At 41.4% G+C, this 24,864-nt stretch overlaps 4 protein-coding genes and 1 non-coding gene across 7 annotated transcripts in view; 1 reads left to right on the top strand and 4 right to left on the bottom strand.

The window, feature by feature from the left end:
• The first annotated feature begins 696 nt into the window (after positions 1-696).
• LOC138608807 (small conductance calcium-activated potassium channel protein 1-like) lies at positions 697-8,287 on the top strand. The gene is made up of 8 exons (XM_069681381.1): positions 697-1,566; positions 1,892-1,987; positions 3,601-3,900; positions 4,775-4,896; positions 5,038-5,179; positions 5,265-5,375; positions 5,669-5,796; positions 8,149-8,287. The coding sequence occupies exons 1-8, from the start codon at positions 697-699 to the stop codon at positions 8,285-8,287; spliced, it is 1,908 nt and encodes a 635-aa protein (XP_069537482.1).
• Positions 8,288-9,915: 1,628 nt separating this feature from the next.
• Positions 9,916-12,379, bottom strand: rps27.1 (ribosomal protein S27, isoform 1). The gene is made up of 4 exons (XM_069681815.1): positions 12,339-12,379; positions 11,589-11,697; positions 11,352-11,462; positions 9,916-10,154 (listed from the first exon to the last, which is right to left on the bottom strand). The coding sequence occupies exons 1-4, from the start codon at positions 12,342-12,344 to the stop codon at positions 10,126-10,128; spliced, it is 255 nt and encodes an 84-aa protein (XP_069537916.1). The 5' UTR covers positions 12,345-12,379; the 3' UTR covers positions 9,916-10,125.
• LOC138609571 (small nucleolar RNA SNORA35) lies at positions 10,452-10,581 on the bottom strand. Its single transcript, XR_011309496.1, has one exon. It is a non-coding gene; the product is annotated as a small nucleolar RNA SNORA35 (small nucleolar RNA).
• Positions 12,380-13,433: 1,054 nt separating the features above from the next.
• On the bottom strand, positions 13,434-18,924 carry lrrc71 (leucine rich repeat containing 71). The gene is made up of 16 exons (XM_069682171.1): positions 18,855-18,924; positions 18,128-18,262; positions 17,753-17,860; positions 17,586-17,661; positions 17,419-17,505; positions 17,208-17,276; positions 16,168-16,327; positions 16,006-16,089; positions 15,789-15,863; positions 15,526-15,594; positions 15,378-15,441; positions 15,217-15,290; positions 15,086-15,112; positions 14,878-14,983; positions 13,777-13,868; positions 13,434-13,553 (listed from the first exon to the last, which is right to left on the bottom strand). Exons 1-16 carry the CDS (start codon positions 18,922-18,924, stop codon positions 13,434-13,436), a joined length of 1,416 nt encoding a protein of 471 aa, XP_069538272.1.
• An 832-nt stretch (positions 18,925-19,756) lies between these two features.
• Positions 19,757-24,864, bottom strand: part of ash1l (ash1 (absent, small, or homeotic)-like (Drosophila)) — a 32,174-nt gene continuing 27,066 nt past the window's right edge. For 2 of the 3 annotated variants that reach the window (XM_069680899.1, XM_069680900.1), the window contains exons 26-27: positions 24,151-24,637; positions 19,757-22,234 (exon numbers count right to left, since the gene is read on the bottom strand). In XM_069680899.1, coding sequence (XP_069537000.1) covers positions 22,143-22,234; positions 24,151-24,637 — 579 coding nt within the window. In that variant the 3' untranslated portion in view covers positions 19,757-22,142. The remainder of the gene's footprint in view (positions 22,235-24,150; positions 24,638-24,864) is intronic. The other variant, XM_069680901.1, reaches the window with a different exon arrangement.

The raw sequence follows: 24,864 nt of genomic DNA, 5'->3' as shown, positions 1-24,864 counted from the left end.
GTATTTGCCTCATATGTCGTTATATGCAGGAGAAAGTTCATGACCTCTGCTTGGATCTATGGGAGGGGCTGTGGATGCTAATGGATTGCTGGAAGTTCATGCATGCAGAGTGAGGAGGAATATTTTCATCTGATCACGCCGGAGCTCGTTGGTGTTGGAGCTGGATCAGTTTTTAATGTTTAACTTCGTATTGTTAACGTCTTCTCAGTGAACGTGGTGCGTTTGAGTCCGCAACAGGATTTTATTTGGAGGATCTTTTTGTGATTCAGGCAGATGTGACCTTCAGGGACCATAAGGAGATTGAGCTTACCAGATTTAAAGCAGTTGTAAGACTGAGGGCCTTCTTTTCTTCCTCGTAGACTGAAAAAGTGGCGGAAAAGGTAAGAAAAAAGAGACCTGTGTGAAAATCTGTGTTCGGATTAAAGTTTGGATTTTTGCGCTGACACATCGGTGATTAAATCCTGATTACTGTGAATTAAAACCAACATATTCTCTCATTTTGAAGCCATTTCATAGACAGATTTATACAAAATACACTAAAGAATAAAAACTTTACGAGTGGAAACATTTGAGAATTCTTCTTTGATGACTTCTGAAGCTCTCCAGCTGTATCCTGCTTTCAAGTTGTCTCATATCGTCTTTCTCTCGCCTTCTCCATCCAAACTTCTTTAGAGATTTGGTGAATCCTATTTCACCATGGACCACTCCCCCTCCATTAACCTGTCTGTGGTGGATGGCGATGAAGCGGAGGACCACCACCCCCTCCTCCCACAGAGGATGGTCCCTCCAGCTCAGGCCTGCTCTCCACAATGTGGGATCCACCAAAACCTCCAAACATTGTCCAATCAGCCCGTGTGGCTGGACAGAACGCAGGCCATGGCCACCACACCTTTGTACAACGGCCACATTTACGTCACGTGTTCCCCTCGCTCCAGCAAACGAGGAGACAAGGGCAAATTGAAGAAGTGTGAGAAGAAATCAGGGAAGAGTAGACAGAATCCAGAACAGCACAATCATCAGTGCAAAGGCAGGAACGCAGGCGCTCACAGACTGCAGGAGAAAATCACCTCTTTCACTGACATCCCCATGTCTCCCTGCGGGTCCCCCTTTAAGGGCCCCTTCAGGTCTCACCTGGAGATTAATGATGGGGGCAGGATGCACCGCAAGCCCAGCAACGTTTCTTTGGAGATGCTCGATCGGCAGACCCTCCCAGAGATCATCATCACAAACAAAGACGACGACTTCCAGCCACACAATGAGGCGACTCAATATCACCAGGGGCTGCAGGAGGCCAAGAACCTGCTGCCCCAAGCAGAGCGCTCCAGTCAGAGCCCCAGCCCCCCAACCAGCCCGAAACACAAGGAGGACGATAAGGACGATAAGGACGATAAGGACGATAAGGACGAGTCATACTGGAAGACCCACAACATCGGCTGGCGGCTGCTGCGCAGGAGGTCTCTGTTTCTGAGGAGGCAGCGGCTGAACGACTGCGCCCTGGCGGTGGGGATATTCGGGGTGGTGATGATGGTGATGGAGACAGAGCTCTCCTGGAGCGTCTACAGCAAGGTCAGAAAGAGAACAGGCTTCAACACACTTTGAGGAATGTAACATTACTATTGGATTCAACCTTATAAGAGTGTTTTTCACCCTAGTGTAATCATATGTTATAGTTAAAACAAAGCACACATCTCACTCTCTGTTAATGATCCACCATAGACTGCAGGAAAATGCACAGTACACCCATAAGATCGTTGTCATCATTACATCATTGAAGTGGATTATGTAAATGTATGTAAGATTATAGGGTTACAAAGGATCACTGATGTCATAATATAGATTGAGCTTTGTAATCACTGACACTGCTGTGTGTATGTGTGTGTGTGTCTCACAGAGCTCCATCTACTCCCTCGCGTTCAAGTCGGTCATCAGTTTGTCTACGATCATCCTGCTGGGCCTCATCATAGCATACCACTACTGTGAGGTGCAGGTGAGTCACCTCTTCGCAATGTCCTCGGCAGAATTCTCTCACATTTAAAGGTTTCTCTTGAAATCTGTGGCTTTGATAGTGACTCCACGGGGAGTTGAAACGCGTTCTATTAAAAGGAAGGGAACTTTCTGAATCAGAGGATCCCAACCTTTAAGTATTACGGCCTGTTTAAAATCTCCACTTGTGATCAGCCAGCCCCGGCAACATCAGCAATTCAACCAGAGAGTTTAGATTTTCCTTCTCAGGCTTTTCATTAGAAAGGACTTAAAAGTCGTTATCTTACCAGGAGGAAATTAAATCAAAAGACAATTCACAGAAATAACCCTCTTACGTCCTTTCAAAGTGGAATCCCCGCATTTAGCATTACGGTCTCATTGTCTGGCTCAGAGTGGGAGTTAAAACAAAAGTATGAAGTATCAAAATCAATTCCTTTCCAAAACATGGGGGGAAAATTACCCACGATGCAACTAGACCACTAGCAGGTCAGCCTGAGATTGGGCTGTTGTTATGCTAGTAGCGGCTAATGTCATTCTTACAAAGATTCAAGAAGGATATTGATCGTTCAGGAAGATTTAAAACATTTATTCTGGACAGTGGTTCCCACTCCTGTCTCTTTTGGAAAGAGATCTCCTTTTTCATATGTCAACATGTTGAATCAGATTTTTCACTCTCATATGAAAATGTATTGTTTGGCTTTTTTTAATTATCCACCCTCTAAAACAAATCAATACTATATTATCAACCTAATCCTACTATTTGCAAAATCTCATATCCACAAATCGAAGTTTTCAAACCATAAACCATCCTTTTTATGCTTTAAAAATGAATTCAAACACTAGATTTCTTCAATTGGCTACTCCTTAACTATTAAGGATAGCTTCCAATCTATGCACAATGTTTAAAATATGCATGTACTGAAATTGTGACCTCTTTCTTATCATTATTTGCTTTACTTGTGACTGTTTGTAAACCCCCTGCCATTGCTGTTCCTTGTTTGATACTTATTTAACTGTGTACAACATTTGTCAATAAAGACACAAAAACAACAAAATAGTAGCGGCTAATGTAGCCTCAAGCTGCTAGCCTCTAGCACAGATGAGAAGGAGGCTACAGAGACCTAGTTAACTCACGTCCTTCTTACAACACAGCACCAAATTAATCTTTATCAAAATTGTTATCCTTATCTCCACTGACATTGACTCGAATTAAGTCGCACAATTCACAATTCAAGAGTGTTCTCCACTACACTTTTGCTAGAGGACTCTCCAAGGCTAGTAGCATGAGCATATACATATCGCCCAAAGACTGATATATCTTTGGCCGATATTATGATAAGGGCCTATGACAAATATTGCACTGTTGCACACTGTTGTTTTTGGGAATGCATCCATATTAACATATCATACAGAAAACAACGCTTTACAAAAGGTGTATTTTCAATCCAGCTTAAAATATCAACCTCCATATCGGTAATCTGTCATATTTCCCCCGGTTCAAAAACCTCATATCGGTCAGGCTCTGCATAACGTGTAAAATTGTTGGATCTAACTTTTAATCATCTTTTTCTTTAGCTTAGTTGCTACATTTTATGAACTCTTCCCACCTCTTCACAGCTCTACGTTCACGATATCGGTGCCGAGGATTGGCGGATTGCGCTGACGAGCGACCGCGTGGCCCTGATCGCCCTGGAGCTGGCGGTGGTGGCCATCCATCCCTACCCGGTGGGTCTGCTGGCGTACTACCAGCAGACCTTACAGCACATCACGCCGCGCCTGTCGCTGTCTGAGACGGAGCTGGAGATCGTCCTGGCCCTGCCCATGTTCCTGCGGCTCTACCTGCTGGGCCGGGCCATGATGCTACACAGCCGGCTCTTCACGGACACGGCGTCCCGCAGCATCGGCGCGCTCAACAAGGTGGGAGGTGACGCTTACAGAATCTGGCTTAGGGCTTGGATAGGACTGTGATGAGATCATTCAACACTCACAAAAAGTGGCATTTAAGCTTGATATGATTTTTAAAACTGTCACAATGGGAAAGTCTATTTGGGGCAGCGGTTTGGGCTTCCTCTTTCATGCACATCTGTTTATGTTTCACGTCTAGGTGGGCCGAGAGTTCTGTAAAGGTGTGACTCTTGAGGTGTGACTATCACAGTTTCAATCTTATGAATCCCAGTGGTTTCACATGCTGATGTACACTCACCGGTCACTTCATTAGGTACACCTGAAAAATCGAATGTAATCCAATACACCAGCTCAGCCATTAGATCTGCTTTTATGTTGCCTGTAATGTACAGGCCTTCTCTAAGCTGTCGTAGAGGTAACCCTCATTTAACCTTTAACTGCGGCCTCAGTAATAACTATCATTGAATTTACACACTTCCAACTCTCAACAAAACAAAAGTCAACAAGCAGAATCCATGGCGGTGCTGTTGTATTGAACTGCATTAGATGTTTCAGGTGTACCTAATGAAGTGGCCGGTGAGTGTATGTCCCTCTGCTGGCTCTCCTCTGCTTGTCTGCTTTCTTTTCCGCAGCCGATAATATCCGTGCGGCTAATCCCTTCCCTCATAAACGCTATTTAAGAGTGACGAAAATGACCTTTGCCTCCCCTCTGCAATGCCAAACCTACTATCCATGTATCAAGCCAGATTGAGAACAACTTTTCTTATCCCTCATGTCCTCTGCATTATATAACTGTAATCTGACAGGTGCTATCCTAAATATACCGGCTCAGTCGGCCCCGACTGTCAACGTTATGGTATGAATGCGTCCTGTTTGTGGTCTTTAGATTCACTTCAACACCCGGTTCGTGGGGAAAACACTGATGACCACTTACCCCGGGACGGTGCTGATGATATTCAGCGTCTCTCTGTGGATCGTGGCAGCGTGGGGCTTACATGTGTGCGAGCGGTAGGTGGTGATTTTCAAAGAGTTTTTTAACACTGATATTTAGGTTGTTTTGCATGTTGTATTTTCATGTGAAACAATTCAACTTAAACTTAAACTACACACAAAATCAGAGAGATAAACGAGGCCTTCAAATCCCCGCAGACACCACAATTACCGCGACTTGAGCAGCAACTACATGGAGGCCCTGTGGATGGTCTCCGTCACCTTCTTGTCCATCGGTTACGGAGACGTGGTGCCTCACACCTACTGCGGTCGCAGCATCTGCCTCCTCACTGGGATAATGGTGAGACAGAGCAGAGTTGATTCATAGTTCCCTCTAAAGAAAGGAGGATTAGTTCAGATCTCACTTATAAAAATGTCTCTTGCAGGGAGCGGGCTGCACCGTCCTGGTGGTTGCCGTGGTCGCCAGGAAGCTGGAGTTGACCCGAGCAGAGAAACACGTTCACACCTTCATGATGGACTCGCACATCACCAAGAGGGTAAACAACAAAACATCCCTCAGTGTTTCTTTATTGACATGTTAATAAAATAAAAAGTAAGTGAGGCTCTGCACAGCATATATCAGACAAAAATATCAACTCCTTAGAGACAACAATATGCAGACAGTCGTGTCCAAATATGTTCAAAGTATCTGGATTTGCTTGTAAAAAAAAAAAAAGTTCATAATGCATTATGTTGTTATTTATCTGGGCGGTAAACAACTTTTATTTCCTGGTTGTGTGCATGAACATAAAATAACTCTCCGGGGTGATAATCTCCGTCCTTTCACTAGATAAAAATCGCAGCAGCAAATGTGCTGAGAGAGACTTGGCTTATCTACAAACACACTAAGCTGTCAAGAGAAAGAGACGACACCAGAGTCCGCATGCACCAGAGGAAGCTGCTGCTGGCCATCCACCAGTAAGACACTCAGTCCTCTGACACAGCTGCTTCTGTGTACAGTGTAGCCCCAGTACATCACGCAGTACTAGCCTACTTCCTTCTTATTGATATCTGATGACATTTGATTGATTTATGATTTTTGAATGATGAAAAGAAATATATTTATGTGTATGTTTTTCAAAGCTTTTAAAGGGTCAGTTCACCCAAAAAACATTGAACGACCTCTAAAGTGTTTCAGTATGTAGCCAAACATTTTGTTTTTCTTTTCTTTTGGAGTATGATATTTCAGGGAGAAGAAATAACTCATTCTTCCTCTTATTAATATAAAGTTGAACTCATAAGCTATTTAACCAAACATACAGCTCAGGACAAAATTAAGAGATCACTGCAAAACTATGTTTTTCTCTGGTTCTGCTATTTATAGGTTTTGTGTTTGTTTTATTGTAAACAATATTTCTTCCTACTTCCATATCATTGTCATTAAGGTCTTTTATCTGCAGAAAATGACGACTGGTACGACTTCGAATAATGCAAAGAAAACATCACGTTCATGTTTAAACAACAGAATGAAAATGTTTTAATGTAGGAAGAGTTTAGAAATCAATATTTGAGGGAATAACCAGGTTCAATGCGTCGCATGCTCTCCACCAGTCTTTCATAGTGCTGTTGGGTGACATTATGCCAGTGGTTCTCAAAGTGGGGAACCATGGGGGTCCGCAAACCATAGCCTGGGGGTCCGCAAAATAATCATAATAAATTTATAATAAATTATAAAATTGTGCTGTATCATTAAAAACTGATGAGGACCATTTGTGCCAATGAAACAAGCATATTGTGTCCATTACTCCCGCCCACGTTTGCTTTGGACCAATAGAAACTGACATGATGGGGTGCTGGTTTGGCTCAGTTGGTAGAGCAGGCGCCCCATATACAGAGGCCACAGTCCTCGACGCACTGATCGCAGGCTCGACTCCCGGTCTGCCGGTCATTTGGTGCATGTCATCCCCCTCTCTGCTCCCCATGTTTCCTGTCTCTCTTCGGCTGTACTATCTAATAAAGGCAAAAAGGCCAAAAAAAATAATCTTAAAAAAAAAAATAAGAAACTGACATGATTGTGACACATCACTTCAATTTGTCATGAATCACTCAGCTCACTCAGGTCGCAGTGAACCGCTCCTGCGCCCGTCTTGCTGCTGTTCATTTTCTGACAGCTTTTAAAATCGATCAGTTGAAAAGTCTAAATGCTGTCAGGTTGAGTCCACAAGCAGTTTGAGTAAAATGACCGTCTGTTTTAAAGTGGTATTAACATGATTCAATTTGAAATGTTTCTCTGTTCAACACAACAGGTTTTACAACACAAATAGTTCCACTGGCATCTAAGAGTACAAATGGTAGGAAGCATATGCGTTATCGGTGTTACGATTATGAGGCGGTCCTTGGTAAATCTTGGCCCTGGCCCCAAAAACTTTGAGAAGCCCTGCATCACGCCTTAAATTAAAGCAGCTCTTGTTTGTTCGATGGCTTGTGACCATCCATCTTCCTCTAGATCACATTCAGGAGGTTTTCAATGAGGTTCAGATCTGGATTTTTTCCTATTTATAGCAACACTTGTTTTACATAATAACTACTCAGATCAAATATTTATGGTAACATTGTTCTACTATTTATGGTAATACTTTTTCATTTTGACTATTTAAAATATATGTATTTATTCATATGCTGGTGTAGCTCAGCCTCCAGGCCACTCGACAATATATAAGTGAACCTCACCTTACTTTCTGTTTCATGACTCTACCTATCCACACCCTGAGGAAGACCCATGAGGGGCGAAACCGGTCGCGGTTTATTTCTTTGCTCCGATTCAAAAAAAGGCATTTTAATCTAAATCCTTGGCTTGGTGATCGACTACAGAGTAATTATCATTGTGCACGAACTGTTACCTTAGCAACCGCCAAGTAAACTTAACACAGAGAGATCACAATGTTTTTTCTTGTCTGTTGTTAATTTTGGGGGGGGTCTCAGATTTTTTATTTATATATCAGTTTTCCAGCCCTCTATTTCCTTTGTGCAATGCATTGTGGGACTTTATCAAGAGTGCATACTGAATGGTTTGACTTCATAAAAACCTGCTTTTAGTTGGAGTTGGGACGTAGCATTGGTCTGGTATGAGGTGTATACATTTTCCTACAGTTAGCAACAATAACATCGACTTTATGTAATTTAGGATCCTCTATCATGGAGACAATGGGAACAATTTGTTTGCAAAAAACAGGAAAATTTTACCTAATGTGTTTTTCTAGTCTTTTTAGTCTCTAACAACTGTTGTGTTGTGTTTGCGTGTGACTTACTGTTCATCATGTTGAACTTCAGGCTGCGGCGAGTGAAGATGGAGAAGAGAACACTTGCAGACCAGGCTAACACACTCGTTGACCTCTGCAAGGTGAGAGAGGCAAGTAAACGCATCATTTTACACCACATCCTAACAACACTCCAACAAAGTAGCATCTAAAATACCCTGATGCCTTTTCCTCTTCCTCCTCTCGGCACGCACTTACACACTGTACACACGTACTCCACGGCGGGACCCCAACGCAGATGCAGACCCTGATGTACGACGTGCTGTACGAGGTGCAGGGCTGCAGGGGGGAGCTGGACTCGCACATCCTCAGCCTGGAGAAGCACGTGGAAGAGCTGAGCGACGGCTTCAAGAGCCTGATGCCGCTCCTGTCCAACACCCTGTCCACGCAGAACTCCTCCATCCGACACCTGCTCAGGGAGCGGGAGGTGAAGTCGGAGGCTGCTGGAGGGAGCGTGGACAGGTAGAGGGAGGCCGAGGAAGAAGATGGAGGTTTCTCAGGTGCTTCTGGAGGAGTTAGCAGGAGTATAATGCAGTAAAACAAACAAGTTGGGACTTTTTTCTTACAGGACAGGAGAGATACAAGTTAATGACAAAGTGCGGCTGTACAGAAGTGTGTGAAACTGTATTCAAATGTAGGAATCACCAGCTTCTATCACTGAAATACCAAAAAACTAATGTAGAATATAAATTCAGAATTCTGTACTAAAGAAGGTTTTTTGCATCTTTCCTGGATTGAGAAAAATACACTGTAAACATTTGTCAGTAGTGGAGCTGCAGATCGCACAGTTGAGAAATTTGTATTGAACTATTTTGAATTATATTTTTAACAATTTTATGCAATATTTGAAGGTTCACGTAATTTTAGTTTTTTCAGAGTTTAAGTAATAATCTTGAAGATTTTCATGTAAATAAATGTCTGTTAAATCACTATCCATCGCCAAATGAGGCAACACAACGGTGATTGAGCCTATGGCCCACTGATGAAAGCCTTTGCATTTGCAGTATATAGCATTACTAGGCGACATTCATGGAAAAATCTCAAGCGGTGCCCAGTTAGTGACGCGTTTTCCATCACCCAGCAGCGGTTGGTCTGCCAGAGAGGGTAGGCGGAGCTAAGCGGCTGCTTTCCCGTGTTGCGAGTAAACAGTAATCTATGGCTGAACAAACAAAGAAAAGATGGATGACTACAGATACAACTTCAAAAATAAGTGAAAATATAAAGAAAAATAAACAAATTCAACGCTCAGAGTGAGGAAAAACCCAACCGTAACAAACGGATCCAACCGTAGACGCCTGCATATGCAGGAAGTGTACCCCCACCATCACCGTTTTTCACCATAGGTGCTGCCAAAGAGAACGAAACTAAAATCTTTATATCTTTATTGTACATTTCATATTTGTCAGATATAATTTGTATATTAGACCAACATGATGGTTTCCTAACCTTGGACCAACTTATTCTTAAAGGAGAAAATAATCGTTGATAATGTGAATAGTGTTTAGTCACACTCCTAATGAACACTGAACAAGGTTTTGAGAGCCTTTATCACATGACAGTGAGAAGCTTCACCTGTCCTCACTGAGCTGACAAATTAAAATGCATAAATCTTTGTTTGGTATTGTAGTATTAAACCTCCATCCTGCAGAATTGTGACGTTCACCTGTAGTATTTTCTAATAAAAATATGCCCACTACCTTTGTACAACATGTCTGGTGGATCCTTCAAAGTAAAGAAAAGTCTTAACCTAAAGCTGCAAAATGACCACACTAACCATTCATTTAGCCAAAACAATATTTATTAAGAGAGACAGGGTTGGAGGGTGGAGTTACAGCAATAACCAATCTGCCGACATGAACAGTGGACATCCACCTGCTGTCCGGTCCGTCTTCAGGTCTCGTTCCCAGATCAGACCGCCGTGCCGGAGGCAGAAGACGCTGATATCAACCGGTCCATCCCCTCCTCTCCCCTTCAGCTCCGGGGAGGGCAGCTAGTGCTGCTTCCTCCTGAATGAGCACCCTGCCGGAGGAGACAATGACAGTCAGAGCGCTGCTGACAAAACAGAAGCCTTACAGTACAGAAATACTGCCGGCGCTGCACACGGCTATTGTCCTACACAGTGCTGATACAGGAGACTCTTTCCATCGTGTGACTGATTCAACAGCTTTCCTTTAATGTGCAAGTCAAGAAGTGAAGCCAATTCAACACCAGCTCAAAATCGGAGACTTTGACAGCAAAATTGACTCAATTAAAGAGATTAAACGAGCTACACTACAAGCAGAATGAGCTGAACTGTTCTGTATATACAGCAGATATGATTGTTCTCAGCCTTCGAAAGGAGGGAGCCAGTGGTCTAGCTCAACCCTTCTGCAAACTGAGGTCGATCTGGCACTGGAATGAGATTGGAAGACCACGATAGAGGAAGTCCAGTCACTTGGCAGTGCGGCCAACAACTTTAAATGTCTCACATATGAACAATAAAAGACACAAATAATCAGGTGAACATTAGCTCGATTATATAACGAGTTAAGATGCTGGTTCAGTAACTTAGTCTACGTTATGTTCCTTTTAGAATATCTAATCACGAGCACAAAGTTAAAAAATTACTCGGCAAAATGTTGACGCATCTGGATTTTGATGCACAGCATTTTATAGCCGCTTTTAGTCGTCTCACACTGCTATGGCTAAGACAGTGAATTAAATCAATTACTGGTTGATATTTAGTGCTACGCAATTTTACGGCTACTGAATTCTCACAGCAGAAAATGCCACAAAATACCTGTAAAAATCAGGCATTTAAGTCCCATGTAGATCCAGCAAAACACTAATTTGAGCGTAAGCCACCAAACTGCATTACATTTTTCACCGATTTTGAAAGCCATTAGTAAAAATGACCCTTTCCAGTGCAAGAATGGCTTCAAACATCAGTTACTTATTGGTTAATCTAGTGCAGAGAATTTGGTGTCGTCTTTGAGCAAATTTAAAGTTTAAATTTTAGCAATCAAAATGGTTCTGTATCCACCGTGAGTGCTTTGATGTTGAGGATTCTGTTGCAGTTTGATAATTCAATGTTAAGAACATTTCCTGGAGTTCATTTGTAAACCAGTTTCAATAGTTGAAACAGCTGCACATAACATGATAACCCTGTTAGTAAGAGTTCTTTGGCGTAGAATCAAAATTTAACTAATAATGGGTTTATCGTTTGTTCATACTGACCCTCTGTGAGACGTGCTTTGCCTCCAGTGGGCTGACACAAGACTGTAGAGCAACCAACACACAGCACAACTGTCTGAGCGTGGCTGAACACTGTTGTGATCTTGTAGCATCCTGGAAAAGACACACAAGACATCAGTTAACACACTGACACGCATAAGCTGAGGTAAAATATGCTAAAAGGCAGACAGTTTCCGCCCATGTGATGGGTAGCATTTGAGTGTAAAAACCACATAGTACCTGGACATTTCACATCCATAAAGTAAGAGTTGGGACTCTGAACAAGACGCTTCTTCTTGTGCCTCCTCTTCTCCTCCTCAGGGGATGGATGCAACAAGTCTTTTGCGAGCTGAGATAGAAAAAAAGAGGAAATTAAAAATAGACTTCTGAAATAATTCAACTCGCCAACAAAAAATCAGATTAAAGACAACGCACTACGTATTCCAATAAAGATATAATTCTGGACTGTGGTCAATCAAATGCACAATTTGTCTAAAAAGCACATCAGTTAGCTGTTGTGTTAGCATCATTTTGTTCTGCTTAACGACTCCTACGTTTATACGTTCAGGCTTCCCGGCTGGCCTACATTTCTTGGATTAGGTAACTACGCATTTCCATCAATCAAGGGCGATTCTTCTTATATATGATGGAAATAGATAACGTAACTTGGTCATCAATCTCTCAATGTAAATTAAGAGGACGTTAGAACTGTTTAGGTTATGTTATAAGAGTTATCAGCTCAGCTCCGCCGTTAAACTGGCTCCATGTTTGCGGTGTGTGCGCAGCCATCTTGTGTCACAATGCGCTCGCAATGCGCTCAAATGTGCACAATTATTTGTGTTAAACTGGGACCAAACCTCAACGAAAGCAACTTAAACTGATACGAGTCGAATCGCTAACTTCTTACGTAAATATTGAGCCGTGTGTTGGCTCTCCAACACTCGATTAAATGTTTAAAATGTCATTTTACAAAGGCCTCCGAATACTCACTGGCATGTTGGCGAGGAAATAGCCGCTGCCGAAAAGGAGGCATTACCGGAAGCGAGGGGTTCATATCGGTTGTTCCTTTGAGCACGAGCCGGACGTGACGAATTCTACACAAACTGGCGGCCATATTGGAGAGGTCCAAACTCCTGCGCCCACTACCAAGCAAACTCTTTTGTTTTTAAATAAGGTAAATAAGGTAATATGTTATCACACTTCCAATAATTACGTATTGCATATATATATATATATTGTGTCGATTTTTACACACTTTAAACAAACAAAAAAGGTTACAAAATGTTTTATGTAAAAAACTTTATTAACAACACCTAAATATTACAAAAACATATTATGGTACATAGAGTGTTTGAGAAAATGAATAAATAAAATACAAGATGTGTCCATATTGTTCCTCAAGAGATGCTGATATGTGTATTGAAAGAGTACTTGTTCAATGTAATTCTTCTCCTTGTTCTTAAACTTGGCTATACAGCCGAACTCCAAAGAAAGAGATGGGTGACAAAATCTCTATTTCTTTGAAAATATTATTTCTTCAATTCAACTGAAGCCAATATTCGGCTTCAGTAGCCTGAATATGAAAAATGACTTGAATATCGTCAGAAGTCATGGTCATCTGGGTATGAAATTCCCTCTTTGTGCTACTACTCCTTCACTGCAGCTCAGCAAAGAAACCCTGTAAAACACAAAACGGGGCCTTTACGATGAAAAGACAGAAGCTTCTTTGACATGTATATGCTTTAAAGCCCTGCCAAATTTGAAAAACTACTTAAATATTTAACAACAGTTAAATATTATGAGTATGTTACATCTAGATGGAGTCCTTGGTATACCTCCTGACTGCAGCAAAGCAGTAAAACTGATCCATACACAGGGCTTTAATTAAAGGACCTGTGCAAAGCATCTGGATTTTAATGTTTCCTCCTCTTCAGACACTAACCTTTTATGTAATGCAACACTTTTAATGTTTTTACATCCTTTTTAACGTGTTGGAAAAATCAAGACGGAGGAAAAAGCATGTGCATATTTATTGTTATATACAAAATTTAAAGTCTGTTGAAGCAGAGGCCAATTCTCTCAACACTATGCCCCCTGCCCCTCCTCCTCCGTCTGATCAGAGTTGCTTTTTTCAAGTGGATCTGCAAGTTTCATCAGCTCCTGAATCTTCACATAACACTCAGAATCTGGTGGGAAGCGGTTTCTCTGAAAGAGAGAGCAGAAATCATAATCATCATCATCAACCCTGTAGATTTCATCAAAAGATGGTATCTATGGTAACGGAATTTAAAATAAGCTTAAACATACCAGAAAAAATAAATTATTTAAGACCACTGAACAATTAAAATAACACAAACTCTGGGACACACACGCACACAGATACACACACTAAGGGTGTTGGCTTGAGTGAGTGATGAGAGAATCACACCTGCAGACAGAGACGAAGCAGGCCTCCTCCCTCACCCTGCATCTCCAGTGACCTCAGGAACAGAGGCAGCGACTTCTCTGTGATTCTGTTTCCTGCACGAACACACAACAAAGACATTGCTTTTAAATCTTCTATCGTCCTTAAAAGCTTTCATTATATGTTTCATGAAGAGCCGCAGGGATGGAGCTGGTTATTAGCAAACAGCTTGTATGAAGCAGAGGGATAAATAGTGATTATATTAATGTAATGGGACTTGGGTTGCGTCTCCTTTGAATAAAACTAATGACAGTAAGAGAAGGTACAGTTATTATATGTAGCTAGTATGTTTGGCAGAATATTTGATATTTCCAATTCAATGTTTGTGTGTTGAAATTTTTTGGGGGTCTTTTAATGCCTTTATTAAGAGAGAGAGAGAGAGAGAGAGAGGACAGTGGATCGTGTCGGGAACAGGGGAAGAGAGAGTGCGGAAGACACGTAGCAGGGGGTCAAGCCCGGGGCCGCCGCATCGAGGACTTTAGCCTCTGTATATGGGATGAGCGATTTAACCGCAGACCAGCGCCTCTATATTTCATATTTTAAAACTAAAATAAAAGTTTTGGTGAAAAATCTTAATCTGTAGAGTAACTAGGAACTCCAGTTGTCCTATAGTGGACTAAAAAGCCCAATATTTCCCTCTGAAATATTCCCAAGTTACATTTTAAAGTAGCATGTACCACAAATGGTAAATGGACTGTACTGCCTTTCTAGTCTTAACGACCACTGCCAAGCTGCTTTTCACTACTGTCTCATTCACCCATTCACACACACTGATGGCAGAGGCCTAAATGCCAATCTCCAATCAGATCTATGCCCATTCATACCTGATGGCTATGCCACTAGGAGCAATTCTGGGTTCAGTGTCTTGCCCTAGGTCTTGCCTCGACATGTGACTGTAGCAGTCAGGGATCGAACCCCCAACCTTCTGATTGAGAGACGACCGACTCTACCACTGAGCTACAGCCGCCCCACAAGTAAAGTAAAACTACCTCAACCTGGCACTTTAAGTGCAGCACTTGAGTAAATGTACTTAGTTACATTCCTGCTGCCCCGACAGTTACTGACCTGCCAGGTTGAGGGAAGTGAGAGTCGTGTTTCCAGGCAGAAGAAGCTCTCCGTCCCTGTAGTGCACTGACTGGTCCAGCAGGGGGCTCACTGCCTCCTCTGCCTGCTGGTGGAGCAGGAGAGAAGAGTGAAGCACATGTTCAATCAGGGTCATCATGGAGGTCAACATTTCTTTAACACAAATATAAAAAAAATGTATGAAACAAACCTCACTGAGGGCGGTACTAGATTTATCCTGCAGGAAAAAGTCAAGCAAACTTAGTGTTTTAAAGTAATACACTCTTCTGTGCATGTTTATATCTGTATGGTACACTGATTCAGAAAGCATGTCTCTTGTACCTCCTGTGCAGTTACATGTTTCTCTTTCCCCCCCTGCTTACTGCCTTTACTTTGAGGCACCTTTGTATCAGAAGCTAGAAGAGATTCAAAGAGACAACAATATAAGGATAAACATTCCTTTCAGTCAAAGGGCAGTGCTCTTCTGTAGTGGAAGCAGTTACACTTCTTGTTTGACTTCATGGCCTCTTTTGTGGCCGCTGGCTTCTCTCCTTTTCTGTGTGTTTCCTGCCACAAAACAACACATGCCACTGGAGTTACATCATAGTTTAACTTTTGTTGCACATTTCACAATGTGTTTTGGTATGTTACCTTTTTCTTGCCTTTGCTGCTGCTCAGCGAAGAGCTGCTGGGCACTGAGGGAAGTGGGTCGGCAGGCGACTGGTCAGAATCAACCACAAAAGATGAGTGCAAAATCTGAGCAAGAAGATCCACAATGTGTAATATTTGTCTCATATCTATCTTAGAAACATATAAATTGGGTTATTTTTGCAGAGTAATGTAAGTCAGTCTTTACTTGATGAACAAAACACTTTGATGCTTAAGATTAGTATAAATTTTAACGTGTTATTTACAGGCTGCGCTCTCTCCAGAAGCAGCTTCCTCCTCTCCACAACTTCTTCATGACTTAAAGCAAACTCAGTGAGTATCTGTAAATGATCGTGGTTAAGGGTTAGAGCCTTATTAAATCACAAAATGTAATGCAATAAGCAGAATATAATTTAAAACAACTCAACCACTCATTTAGACACATTATCCCCCAAGTTTTAAGTGTATGATGTAAAAGGATACAGCAGCCAGATGAGCAGCTCCTGCGTCTCCAATCTGATTGTTGGACAGCGAGAGGAAGAGCAGAGCACGGTTCAAGCGCAGGCCCTGAGAGATAAAGACAACACCTCAGTGTCCATGAAGGGAATATAAAAGGGGGAATATGGCGTCAGTGCTTGGTTATACCTGTGCGATGTGTTTTGCACCTGTGTCACCGATAGAATTGAATGACAGGTTGAGTGACAGGAGGTTCCTGTTGGAAGATGTGGTTGTAGAGAGAGCCGACCCAATTAGGCGAGCGCCCTCGTCTCCGATGCGATTATTTCTCAGGGACAAGTGAGTGAGGCTGGAACAAAGATACACACGTCAGCAATCAGATGTGTGTGCTTCTATTTTTGTTTGAATGTATATTAAGGTTTATTTAAACAAGCTCTGATTCAATTCAATTCAGTATGCTTGATTAACGTGAAAAAGTGTCAAGTTATATTGAGACTGTGTGGGCACATGTTTATATTAGTGTTGATTTTGTGTATGTGACATTTTCTAGGGTGTGTTTGTGTGTTTTTTAGGTTCCTCTGGCTGTCCTCAGGTCATGCCAAGAGGGGAGAAATATTGTTCTATAAACTTACATTTTTTTCATAGTTAATATTAGAGATAGACCGATATGGTTTTTTCAGGGCCGATACCGATTATTAGTAGTCAAGGAGGCCGATAACCGATATTTGGAGCCGATATTCATTTGCAGTAAAAGTGAAAATATTGGCGCCAAAATTTTGAATAATACAAACTCCAACACTTAACTTTGTTTAAATGCCTTTAAGCATATGTTCATCAAACAAACAAACAAAAAGCGCAGGGAGTTCCCAGGGTCAGCAGCATCTATTATAAAGTTAACTGAAAATTTAAATAAATAAATAAATAACTTCCTGAAGTTTTATAAAGTAAATAAAACAAAGTTAAATAAAATTTGCAAAGAAATGAACTTCCGCCGTGTGTGTGAGCACTCTGCACTCTTATCGGCTGTCGGATAAAAAATTATTATTATTTTTTTTTGCCGATATGCGTCAAAATGCCAAACATTGGCACAGATAATTGGCGAAATTTAGAGTGTATTTTTAATATTTCCTGAAAATATTCACACTCAAAGCCTGGTGTTTCGAGCATGATGTGAGGAAGTGTAGTGCTCTCTAAGACTATGAGAGACATGTAGCTGCTGGGGGACTCACGCGCTGTCTTCAGAGAGAAGAAGGTGATAGCTCCGCTCTGGAAGAGGGTTGCCCTCCAATGTCACAGAACTAATGTAAAACAAAAAAAGGAGGGAAAGGATCAGTAATGTTCAGAGTTCAATATATTTTGGTGTCATTTTCTCTGCAGCTTTAGAGCATTTTCTCCACAAAACAAAGACTCAAAGTGTGAATGACAGCAGAATCCTCTCACCTGAGGTTGGAGCAGAGTGATATTGTGTTCATGAGGGAGTTTACAGTTGGATCTGTCAGCCCAGCCTGCCAAAACCTGCAACACAAAGGGGAGATTGCACAAACATACGGGAACAAAACAGTGAAAGCTGTAATGCCGTTCCATGTGCTCTGTATATCTTCACTCACTGAAGGCTCTGCAGCTTGGTCAGGGAGGGAAGCATCTTCTGTAGCACTCTGGCAATCTGCTCATCCATCTTCCATCCTGTGTATATTTAAGACTCAGGCAAATGACAGTTTCCAAAAGATAAAAATGTCAAGCCAGAAACAAATACAGCTACAGTCTTTCTTCCTACCTGAAACTTTCAGACTCTTGGCGCTGAGGGGGTCTACATTCTCCAGCTCCACTTGGAGGCAGGGCTTAGACCAGAGAGGTTCAGCATTTATCTGTGTCTGGCTGTTCTCTGGTAAAAGAAGATACAATATAGGGTAATTATAAGTGAACCCAGGCTGAGAAGACATAAAAGAAAATTATTTTACATTCAGACTTCCTGTATAAGGATCTTTAAAGTACCATAAATTATGTTTCCAGCTTACCGAATGCTCTAAGTTCTTCAGATTTTCTCTGATTTCTATTCTTTAAATTAGTCATTCAGGCGTCTTAATACATATGAAATCATTAAGACTTTGTCAGTGCAAAGCTGTTCAGATCAGGAGCAGATCTTGCTTACCCGTGTCCGCTCCTTCAGTTTCAGTGTTGGTTGCGGCTGGTTGCTTTGTGCTGACAGCTGGAATATCCTTCATGTCCAGGAGAGCACAAAGTCCAGGAAAATCAATCTTGACGTTGCCCGTGCACTGATATTCATCTGTGGGATAGAGGGTTTAAAGCATTGACCATACCACTCTCATCTCTTACCACAGACAGCCTGATAATGTTACTTACCAAAGGTCTGAACTGGCAGTTTCTCACTTGGAGTCTGACCTAAAAACAGAGGATAGGCCACAGCAAACACTTATTAGAACTATACTTTTGATACTGAGGTTTACTTTTAACATAGCGTAAGTACATTTCCTTGCTCACTCTTTTTTCTGTACTATAGTGGTTATTAATTACTTTTACATATAGTGTAACCTATATGTAAAAAAGTATATTATAGTGTTGGTAACTTTTCTCAATATTTCTTCAGCCAAACCGTAGTGCATAAGGTGTGTATTAACAGCTGTCAAGATCCTAGTGCTAACATTAAATATTTACAGAAATTAGTTGTAAAAGAAATGTAAAGTACTTTTCTATTGTTATATATGGTTCTATACATTCTACACCGTATTACTCACAGATAAATAAAACACAAAAAGTCTCATCAATGTGAGCTAACGTTAGCATTACAAACAGTGGCGGGGCCGTGGGGGTTAACGTTGTTTTTTTTCGAGATGTTGAATTATGACGCATCATCTAACCTGTGTTTTTCGAGGTTTCTTCCTCAATATTTGCCTTCTCTGTTTTCTCCTTTTGCCTCTTTCTAAACATTGTTGTGTTTTTAGGCCTAACTACTTGGTTAAACAATCCAATAAGTGAGTTGGACGACGATGTACTGCCAACTATACCACGGCTAGGCGTCATTGGCGCTACTATGGTAACCAGCTCCGAGTCCAACCTGTGTGTTTATCGCGAGACTTCTGGATAGACACTAGGAGAGACCCTTTCCGCTTTTCATGATATTTTAGAAAATTGGCGTTAGTGAGGATTTATTGGAACCAATCTTAACATTGTACGTGACCTATGTGATGTACTGAGTATACCAACATTAAAGGTAAGCTATCATTTAACCTATTAACATCGGACTTACTTAATATCGCGAGAGTTTCAACATTACTGAACTAAGTGAAACAAAATGTGAAACTGCTGATTTTAGACAAGAAACTATGAATGTGAAGGTGAGATGTCTCATTTTAATCCGTATTTTAAATTCACGTTAATGGTGGTCAGAATCCGAAATGATTTCTTCTAAGAGGCTCTTGCACAAGAAATTTAAGCTGCAAAGGGAGCTGAGAGATAACGCAGTGGGATGTTAACTCATTCATCACAGTAATTTCAGGTTAGCACAGCCCTGAACTGTTAATAGAGTTCACACAGCTACAATATATAAAGATATGATTCCATTCTGCCTTCAATTACTTGTAGTTATATATAAGCTAAGCAATGCAGAGAAATTGGAGCTTCATAGCTGCTATGATAGATTTTAGCCTTTCTATCTTATCTCACAAGGACTTAAACCACATCAGTGATAAACTAGCAGAAGACAAGCTTATTATTATAAACTATCTCAGGAATATTGAAAGCATAACAACACAGATTGTATTCACAATAATGTAGTGCTTTTTATTAAAAAAACAAACAAACAAACAAACAAAAACAAATATAAAACAAAAAAGTAAAAACCAACAGCATTTTTCATGACTTAAGAATCATAATTACAAACTTTGAACGAGTGGAAGAAGTTTTTTTTTGACAAACTGTACACATCACAAAATGTCCGCCAGTCTGCCATTTACAATGCTTGCATCTTATTTTGTGATTGTCTAAAAATAACTAAACAAATCACACAAAAAACACACAAATACAAGTACAAGCATCATACAATGACTGCTATCACAAAACGGAACCATTTCCTATTTGAAAAAAAAAACAAAAAAAAATAAGAACATGATATCGGGCCGACAGCTTGACTTTTGCTTCTGTCGCAGTTTAAAAATATCATAACATTTTTATGTTGGTTTGTTTTTTTAGTGTTCAACACTTTGCAGCAAAAAACAAGGAGTACATTTCTCCTTTAAAAGTTATATTATTAACAATATTCAGTGACAAAAGGTGTCGTTGCTGAGTCACTGTCATGTCCCGATGCCTTCTGTGTCCGTTTGACATTCTTCTCGCTCATGCAGTACATAGATGAATTTCATTTATAGGCAACGAAAAACTCAGCTTAAGTTTTTCTGTCATCAGGACATTAAGGTGAGATTTTAAGGACATTAAAAAAATCATTTTCCTCCGAGCTTAAGTGTCTTCATTATAGTAATACAAACGGAAGAAATTATAATATTATCATTATTATAATAATCATAATACATTTAGGGCTGAGTCCTGTACAGTACAATAATAAACAAAATCCATTTTTCAAGATATTGCTTTTGGAGACACTCCTCAATGTAAAGTGTGTATATTTACATAACTTGGCACTGTACAGCTTCCTGTCCCCCCCCCCTCCTCTTCTTCTCTCCGTCTGTCAGTGTCTCATTCTCGTCTCGTTTCCTTTTCTGTCAGTTTACCACACCGGGACATTGCAGGCTGCCCCTTCTTAGCAGAGGCATTTGGGGAAAAAAAACAAGAAATCTCATCAAATATCACAATTTCTTTTTTTTTTTTTTTTAACATTCTCCATGGCAACCAGGAACATCGTCTAAAGACAAAAAAAGAGATCTTCCCCCTCCCGATATACAGTATACACCTCCCCCACCCGTCTCACAGAATATAAGAAAATATGACCATCACGATACATTTCATGTTAAGTATTGTTTTTCCATAGTTTTCTTAAAACTGTTAATTGCCATCGAGCCCTTAATTTTTTTTCAATTTTTTTTTAAAAAGGTATATCTTCAAGAAATCTGGCAGACACACAAGAAGTGTGTACGCACGTCGCACACACTCGCACACAAGGCAGTCAGGAGAGCACGGCTGCGTAAGGCGTTACAGTTAAAGCCGCTGTCCCCCCCCGCTCGCCTGATTTAGTTAAGCTGGTGAATCATGTTACTTCAAAAAAGAGGGGCGAAGCTGACTGCCTCACGAGGAAAAAAAAAATCTAAATTAAAACCTCAACAAGACACTTTGACTGACAAAAAGCGCACACTTAATCTTCCCTCCCCTCCCTTTACTCTAAAACAAACACACCCCAATCCTCCTCTGTTCCTACATGAGTTACTACAGTATAACAGGAAAAAAGATAATAGACTTTTTAACTTGCTTTTTTCAGACTGCATCATCCAATACTGTGAGAGTGTTAGTGTGTTTTCATAATAGATACATTACACAGAGCTTCACAATATCCATGGTACCAAAAGTGCAGTTCACCGCCCTCGTCCTCTCTCTCTAATGAGCAGCATCTGAGCACGCACACTGCTCAACTTACATTTCTCCTATGCCTGTTTCCCCCAGCGGTCTCTCGGCGCAGCTCTTCTCTCATCTCATATATTTTGTCATTGCAGCTAGGTCCCACTAGGGGGAGCAGTTCTCCAGCATTCACATCCCCATTGACTGAAACCATCCCTGTCCCTATTCAGTACCACTTGTTTCATATCTGGTGCTTGCTAGTGGGATTCATCTGCCCATGTCTGTAAAATTCAATGCATTTAAGTGCATGGGTTATTTCTCCTATGTTCGTTTAAAAAAAAAAAACGGTTTTGCATCATACTACTTAAATAAGCAAAAAGTCTGGGTCAGCTCTCTCCTAGTGCTCCTTGAGAACTCTTGAAAGCTGAAATTTTCATGGAGTCAGCGCTTCCAAACCCCCTCCACCCTCTCAGTTGAGATGCCAGTCTTGGAAGAGGTAAACTGGAAGAGACCCCGAGGGATGCATTGCGGTCCTTAATGGTCGGATACCCGACAATGCTCGTTTCCCTTCTTGCTGTCTCTCCATTTTCTGCCCCTCGCTCGCAAGAGTGAAAGGCGGTGTGCTTGACAGGCACAAGGCGACGTTATTTTCTGCCGACAAAATCCCCGAACCCGAGCGTCCGCCGTCGTAGCCGCCGCCCTGCGCCCTCCTCCAGGAGATAAGTGACATCTATGGCTGTTAGAAGAACACAAAGAGAAAGAGGGGGAGTTAGGAGCTTAGAAGGAAACAGCTGACAAAGATATATCAAAGAAACAGCAACGGTAAATGTTAGCAAGGTCATCTGTTCCTGATGAATTAAGTGTTAAAAAGGAGAGCTCCTTTATGAGTGAAAAAGTGTGTGCAGCTCTCTGAAAGCATCTGCAGGTGTGTTGAGGAGGCGCTTTGGGCAGGAAATTAAGTCAATCCTTTTTAAGAGACATCATTTAAAGTCCCTTTATTCTTTTTCTTACTAGTAATTCACGATAAAAAAGTTAAGTTTGCTCTTTAAGACAACACGTGGTGGTGTTTTTGGAGGGATTGAACTGTAAGCCAGCTGCAGGATAAGGCCTGCAATATTCTATAGTACTGTATTTGTCAACAAATCCAATAAAGAGACAAAAACCAACTGTGTCTTAGACCAATGGTTCTCAACTGGTGGGTCGGGACCCAAAAGTGGGTCGCGGGGCTGTTTCAGTGGGTCGCAGATGTGTGCTTGAATAAAACAAAGTTGTGGCAAAAAGTCTAAGCTGTGCTTTTTTTTGAAGGACATGGGTTCCCATGACGTGCGTGCAGTAGAACTGTAGTTTATTAACACTCCATGTATTCACTATCTGGGTAATCCCAGCTACAGTTACATTTACATTCTTGAAAGTTTAATGAGCACTAATGTAGCAGCATTTATTCTGCACTTTAGTTTGTTTCTGTTGAAAAAAGGCTGCTTATTGAATAAATTGTAGATGAAATATTTTCCTCTTATGCACTGCCACTTGCTCTTCATTTTGCGCAACTAAAATACTGTTGTGTTTTGTGATGTCCACGTCAAAACTGCACCATTTTTTAAAAAGTAAGTGGTTAAAAAATTTCAGAAATGTGTGTCGCGATTTGTCATTAAGAGGGGGTGGTGGGTCCTGAGGCTAGACCAGTTGAGAACCACTGTCTTAGTCTGTCTCTCAAAAATTTTTACCTATAAAACAACCTGAGTAACTTTCCTCAAACAGCTGGGCACGCTATCAAACACATCAACACATTATTGTCATGCAGTGTTCATTTCATTAACTAACAAAAATATGACAAAAAATGTTCGTCAACAACCACGACGAAGACGAGACGATGACGAGCTAAAATCTTGGATAATAAAAACTGTGACGACAGGTATGTTTTGTTTTCGTTAACGAGACGAGGCGGGACTAAAATGTTAGTGGTGGCTGTCGGACTTAAAATGCCTAATCTGTCTGTCAAAATACAAGCAATTCATTCCTGGAACTCGGTAACCCGGTTGGAGATAACATGCAACATGAAGGTGGCTGTGAACTTTCTCTGTTAACTCAGGCTTTCTGCTTCAGTCAGACTGTTTGAATGAGAAGCGATGTCTTCATCGGTCATTTACTGTATGGATGATCTGCTGAAATTAAAGTGTTAATTTAACCTGATGCAAACGGGTTAAACCGAGATGAAGGAGACTGGAGAGGGGGACTGAATTTGCTATTTGGCTACACAGGCAACAATCATTAGTAGGATCAATTCATTGAATTTAGCCACTGAATGTTAGTGTTAAAAAGTTGGTCCAGATTTAGACACTAATTTGTAATACTGTCACAGATTGAAGAATTGAAACAACAGATTGTAACGCTGCATGGGAGGAAGTAACTTGGACAAAGCAACAGATCTGAAAACTGCAGACTCCATCTGTTGGATGCTAAAAGGAGATGACTGAGAATGAGAACAAAAACTGATAAGCAGATTTTTCTTTCATTTAACTTTAATGGAAATGTTCCCATCTTCTATCTTTAAACAAGCTGTTCAGAAATAAAAACAATATGTCATCCAGCATGTTTGAGTGTGTGTCAGAGCAAGTGTTCTGATAGTTAACCCATGTATATCTGTTGACCTACCCCCCTGCTTTGTTCCCGGTCCCTCACCATTCTTGTTTGGAGTTCTGTGCAGCAGATCCAGCAGGATTTTGTTGAGCCGTTCCCTCTGGGCTTCCCTCCTGCCCAGCACCGGGTGGTGTAGCGGCGAGGAGGCAGAGGATGACGGGAGTTCCAGCATTTCCCCTATCCTATCTGCGGAACTCTCCTCCAGCTCCTTCCGCTCCTCAGTGTCCTGCCCGTCTTCTTCGTCCTCCTCCTCGTCTTCGTCCTCGTCTCCTTCCCCTTCCCGTTCCGCTCTTCGGGGTTTGGCTAAAAGAAGTTCGGGATCCTCCGACGCCATGTCCATGTCGTCCTCGGCTCCTCTCCCGTCTTCTCCCTCTGGTGGGAAGTCGTCACCCCGTTCGCAGGAGGAGCCGTCGTCGTCGCAGCCTCCGGCTCCTTTGGGTTGTTCGCTTTTCCAGGCAGAGCGGCCGCCGTTCCTTTTGTAGTTGTCCGGAACGTAGTGAGGCTGCAAAAATAAGACCGGGCTCAGATAGTGTTTTGCAATAGTGTTTCTGATGGATGTAAATGGACAATAAAATAGGTGCAACACAGTTTAGAAAGTTTTGGAAAATTGTCTTAATTTAAGTTTCTGTGAAAGACTTTTAAACCTAAGAAAGAACCGACTAGAAAATCGCTTTTTACATTCCCTTTGGGCTTAAAATATTCCTTGAGTATGTAAACCTACTTGGCACG

This window comes from Semicossyphus pulcher, unplaced genomic scaffold (genome assembly GCF_022749685.1).
Source record: "Semicossyphus pulcher isolate SPU_LCO1_2020_fin unplaced genomic scaffold, fSemPul1.0.p SCAF_5, whole genome shotgun sequence".
NCBI lineage: Eukaryota > Metazoa > Chordata > Actinopteri > Labriformes > Labridae > Semicossyphus > Semicossyphus pulcher.
This window is presented reverse-complemented; position numbering and strand designations above follow the sequence as displayed.